We start from the raw sequence: 6,068 nt of genomic DNA on the forward strand, positions 1-6,068 counted from the left end.
AATAAATTTTACTTAAAATGAGAAAAATGACCAAAAAATTCAGTAAAAATACAAAATTTGAGATATCTTCACAATATTCATAAAACTGATTTTGATCAACCCGAGGAACCTGTATACCATATATCAAAGCTATCAGATTAGTAGTTTTTGAATAAAAAAATGTTGACCTAAAATTCGGAAAATTGCCCCAATTTACAAATATGAAAATTTCAATTTAATTTGTATAAAATTGACTGAGGTCATCCTGAGGAACATGTATACCAACTTTCAAAGCAATCAGATGAGTGGTTTTTAGAGAAAAACATTTTTTGACTAAAAACTGAAAAAATTACCTCAAAAATAGAAACGTGCAAATTTCATCCCAAATTTTAAACACCTACAGGAACCTGCACACCAAGTTTTAACCAAATCTAACCAACGGTTACAGAGTTTTAGCAATTTGCAGTGTGTTTGCTTTTTTCCCCTCATTTGCATATTTTTGACTATGACAAGTTCATTTGAACAAATTCACATCTCCATCCCTAGGTGCACCTGTACACCAAATACTAAGACAGTAGGTGCTGCGGTTTAGGTATTTTTGATGTGGAGGGACATTCATACATACATACAGACATGCAAATCGGATGCAAATGAACTGATTCAGCTTATACGATAACCTCACATTGGTATACCAAATCTGAGCTAATGAACTGTAAAAATTTGGGAGGTGGAATATCTGTCCCCGAGGCACATTCTACCTTAATTGATAGAAAAGCTGGTGATTATTAAAGGAAACTCAGTGCCTCTTCGTGTCTCTACTACAGCAACTTTCTTACAATTTAAAAGTGACATATGTCCATTGCAAGGTTATGTCCGGCCATTGTGTATGACATAATGCTGACATAATCCGACATAAGCATGAACAGTATATTGTTACAGACTGGCTCTGTTTATTGTGCAAATAAAGCGGGCAATCTTAGGGTTGGGTGCAGGGCTTCACAAAATGCACATGCACAACCTTCATGCTCAGCAAAGGTGTGTGTGTGTGTGTGTGTTATACATGAAGCATGAACTGGCTAAATGAATAAGCCTACAAATCGGGCTTCACTTGTCACTTAGCATATCCTAACAACACAGTGCATTTAAACTTGGTTGTTATAAAATACTGTACTATATTACAAGGTGATAAAAAATTGCAGGCCTTTGAAAACAGGTAAATTTTTGGTTATAGCTAAATTTTTACCAGGTTTAAGCAAGCAATTCAAAGCATGTGCAAAAGAGCCTTGTTCAATCTGTGTAGAAATTCTCACCCTTTGTACCCTCAGATTTCAGAGGGATATACTCTTGCAGGTATTAAAAGCCACTACACAGGTTTTTGCAGATGTTTCACGTTTGTGCATGTTTATTCCTCTGAATATTGGGTACTGTTCGTAAAGGATTACTTTCTCAGACTCTCAGAGTCCAGACTATTTGATTACATACACCTACACCCTTCCCTGCTTGTGTACATGTGAACTTGCGAATGAACTGGCAATTTCTACAGGTTGGTTTGGTCAGCATGGTTTTAATATCACAGGTATATAACATTCCTTCAACACAGTTAAGAATATAGACTGGAACCAGCATTCACACAAGTAGGAAAGGGCCACAATTATCGTAAGAATTTTCCAATATCACTCTGAGACCAAGACTGTACCTCAAAGTGAGTTGACCCGTATTAACAGATCATTTTTAGAATTGCCTTTACAGGCAACTTTTATGGGACTTGTTCGATTATAAACCAGGTAGTCCAGTGCTTGGCGACCATTGTTAAATACCAATGAATATGTTAATGAGTTTGGTACAACACTGCAGTGGTTTTAGGGTGAACATGCACAAGCAACACTGGTAGTCTACTGGACGTAATCTCATTTTAGCTCAATGAAAAGCTAGGTAACCATTAAATTGTGTACAGACAGTATCTAAAGCGGAGGACCCCAGGCTCGGTTGCCAGGTAGACTTGCAATGCTACAAAGAGGTCAGTCAGAACTATTAGCATCCAGTTCATTAGTAGTCAATGGAGAATTTTCAATGAATAATTTGATGCCCATATTCGAAATGCACAATATAGGATGTTAAACACATGCAGGCTAGAGTATAAAATGATACCTATTTGTGAGCATTGACATATTACACACATTCCAATAAGTATTCAAATGGTGAGAAAGTGGCAAAAACTCTGGATATGCGACAAAAAGTGTGAAACTGCCACCGGCCTCCCTCCTATGAAAAGATGAACTGTGATTTACACAAAAACTAATTTGACATTCCGACATTAGACTGAAGTATAGGGGCACAGGGAATAGGTAGAGTGCTCTCTGGGTCGTTGTGACCAGCAGCTGGAAAAGTGTTCATTGAAACAGAAAAGCGAACTTCAAAAATTGCCATCACTGCTGCCTTACAGCATTTATCACTGACAGCTATAATCACAATCACTGTTGCTATGCCAACTGGTCAGCTGATATGATAGCTCCCACGCAAAAAGTCATTCATTGCAGAATGAATGAATAATATTGTCCCGTGAATGGGTGGGTGGTTGTGACGTTTGGTGTGAATAAAGCAGGAAATAAAAGAGAGGAGGCGGGAACTATGGAATCTGTTTTTCTGAGAAAGATTTATTTGACATTTTTCATCTCTACCTGTAAGATCCTTTTCCTTTTAGATGCCTGTCCTACAAATGACATCATGACAGATACACATATCTCTCGATATCAAGAATTGAACAGCACACACTTAAATTTCTTGTTTAATTTAGTATTTTCTTTATTATGTTTTTTTACACATCTTCTATTCAATACACACCGTATATGTTATAAAGGAAACATACTTATGGGGGTAAAATTTCAATATTCTTGGTTGTTTGTCTTTTTTCTTTCTTTCTTTTTTTCTTCGCAAAACAGGTCACTATTCACAGCAGTCCAGTTTTAAAATTTTCTACACATTGGAATCACATAATCAATGCAATGATGAAAAGGCCAACGAATGGGGTAATTTCATGATTTTGACAAATGCTCTCAAAATTTGGTTGCCATTCGTTGGTCTTTGCATAAAACCATTTGAGTTCCTTTGGTTGGATTCAAACAGTTTGCATAATACTTTCATTCCACACAATTTCATCTTCCTTTCTTTAAATAGTTGGTCAGCCTAGTTGAATTACTTCTTGACGAGGTAATGTTGGATTTCGTCGTAGAGTACCAGCACCAGAGCACCACCAGTACCACGGAGCACGTTGGAGAAGGCACCCTTGAAGAACGCGCGGCCACCTTCGTTGGCGTAGATCTTCTTCCAGCAGTCAATGGTGTTTTTGTAGAGGATGTCTTTACGACCGCTCTGCATCATCATACGTCTTCTGACGGTGTCAAATGGATATGAGAGGATACCAGAGCACACAGTGACAGTCTGGGCGATCATCCAGGACAAGATCACATTCCTCTGGTATTGTTTGGGCACGAACGACTTGGCCGTGTCGAAGCAGCCGAAGTATGACGCACGGTAGATGATGATACCCTGTACAGATACGTTGAAGCCACGGTAGAGGCCGCGGAGTCCATCAGACTTGTATACCTTGGCGAGACAGTTGCCGAGACCAGTGAATTCTCTGTCGCCACCAGCCTTGCCAATATCGGCAGCAAGACGTGTTCTGGCGAAATCAAGAGGGTAGACGAAACAGAGAGAAGTTGCTCCAGCAGCGCCACCAGATGCCAAGTTACCGAAGAAAAACTTCCAGAACTCCTTTTTCTTATCAATACCAGCTACAAAGATCTGCTTATATTTGTCCTTAAAGGCAAAATTGAGAGCTTGTGTCGGGAAATACCTGATCACGTTTGCAAGATTACCACGCCAAAGTGAAAAGAAACCCTGCTCTTTAGGTACCCTGACAAAGCAATCGACAATACCCTTGTACCGCATGTCAGCGGTGATTTGTGCGGAGGCATCTTGAACCTAAAATGGAAGGAGAAAAATTGAGTAAGTTTACATGTAATTACTGTACACATATTTCACAAGGATACGCATAACACATCTCAAATATCTGGCTGAGGAAGACTGCTTATGAGGGATAGTCCAAGTGATCTTTCTGGAAATTAATACATCCTTTACCAACCCTTCACAGACTATCTTTGAAGTCATAACCGATAGCATAAACCCTTCAGAGAACACTAATTATAGAGTGCCCTACAAATGAAATGACTAATTAAGCAAAGTCAGACAGTGTCTTGAAGTACTGTGGAGCTATATTGATTTTTTTTTTTTTTTTTTTTTTTTTTTTTGGGGGGGGGGGGGGGGGGGTTGATCCAACCGAAGAGTGTGAGAGACATTGACCACAGGAAATGTTTCACACACCCTGTCTTTCAAATTTAATATGGAGTACTTGTAGCCATATGCAAATTTGAGTGCCTTAATATTCTCTTGGACAGAGGGCTTGTTAAGAATCAAAGGACAGTTCAAACAACGTCCTGAAGAATGGGACTGTTCACTTCGATCCAAAAAGAACATTTTTTGTAGTTCACACAAAGTGAACATTAATTATGTTCGATGGAGTGGTGAGTCTACGATACTACGATAGTCTGAGTGGAGTTCCCAAGGAAGTGTGACACGTGCGAGCGATCGTGCAGTCGTAATGCTCTTTGTGTAAACTTACAAATTCAATCTCTTTGCCTATAGCATCGTTGTTAATTCATATAATATTTTCAACGTTGCAAAGCAACAAGGCGGCTACAAAATGCAAGCAGTAAAGAATTTGGTAGAGACAGACGCGTCCAGTATAAAGTAACAATGGCCGAATCGATTAGCATAGCGTCGGTTTCTCTGTCGCGTTTGGCAATCAGCCAAGCCAAGGATATCGAGGTCAGATTGTCAAATGTCCATCAAAGGCAGCTGACGTTTGGGTAAACTCCTGAGAAGGGCAATTTCACTCATTTTCTACAACTGGGAAACTTTGCGGAAGGCAGCTTGTGGAAGACAATGAAACAAAATGGCGGACAAGGGATTGGGAGGTTCAAGCGAATCAAGGTCGTTGTGGGTTGACACGTTTGTGTGAGATTTCTTGTCACTACATTATTAACACATGACATATCATATCACGATCTTATAGCTGCTGATGTTAAATTCTCATCAAGTGTTACACAAGGCACATTATTACGGGAAGATCTGTACATAGGGTTTCGTGAAATTTACCGGCATGCCCACATGGTTTATGGGTTACCGGCATGTGCACGTACGCCTAAAAAGACAGTATTTTAATGTCCATAGCCTTACCTGAAGAAGTAGTTTTACTCTCTCAATGGGAGCTACGGCTGTTTTAGAGATGGCAGCAGCAGTTCCGCCGACAGCAAGATCTGTCACGAAGCTTACGACTGCGTCTTTCGTTATCGGCATGGTTGTCGGTCTTGGAGGGAGTAATGGACGCCGGCAAAAGGAAGAGTGTGGGCAAATGGACGGCTGGCTGTCTACGTCATCGGTCGCCTGACATGGAATTTGGCCTAAATCAATGCGCATGTTAGCGCACGAGACTGTTACAAAGTTCAAATTAGTGAGAGGTCAAAGAAGCTTATCAAACGTTCTTAATTTATTTTTGTTTTACTGGATGGGTAAATTATATATATTTTTTAAAAGTTGCATATGTACAAGAAATATTTTGTTAAAGTCGGATGGATATACAGTACTGTTGAGGTGTGCCACAGTTCAAGCCTTGCGTCACGTGTAACGTCAATGGCATTATGGGTAATTGACGTACCGGGAGTTCAGTGCACTACCCACTACGTACAGGCAATGAGACCCGCTCCCAGCTACTCCTGGTGAGCTTATGGTACTACACTGCGCTCCGGGAAAAAAATCTCCGCGACCACATATCATACCGAAAACTCTCCCATCACACCGATAGCTCATCCACTTTGCGCCAAGTGTGGAAACACTATTGATTGTGCCCAACTTTTAACAATTTTCAGTGCTGCTTTACCCGTCTATAGGGCCAGGCCTCATCCTCAGGTAGGCCTACAGTTCATTTTCGTGAGTGGACACGCTCAACGATCCGTGATACATTTTTCACAAAT

General features: G+C 40.2%; 1 protein-coding gene across 1 annotated transcript; it reads right to left on the minus strand.

Moving 5' to 3' along the window:
• Positions 1–2,613: 2,613 nt before the first annotated feature.
• LOC139148192 (ADP/ATP translocase 2-like) lies at positions 2,614–5,483 on the minus strand. Its single transcript, XM_070719503.1, has 2 exons — positions 5,275–5,483; positions 2,614–3,960 (listed from the first exon to the last, which is right to left on the minus strand). The coding sequence occupies exons 1-2, from the start codon at positions 5,392–5,394 to the stop codon at positions 3,172–3,174; spliced, it is 909 nt and encodes a 302-aa protein (XP_070575604.1). The 5' UTR covers positions 5,395–5,483; the 3' UTR covers positions 2,614–3,171.
• Between the last annotated feature and the right edge of the window lie 585 nt (positions 5,484–6,068).

Source organism: Ptychodera flava, chromosome 13 (assembly GCF_041260155.1).
Source record: "Ptychodera flava strain L36383 chromosome 13, AS_Pfla_20210202, whole genome shotgun sequence".
NCBI lineage: Eukaryota > Metazoa > Hemichordata > Enteropneusta > Ptychoderidae > Ptychodera > Ptychodera flava.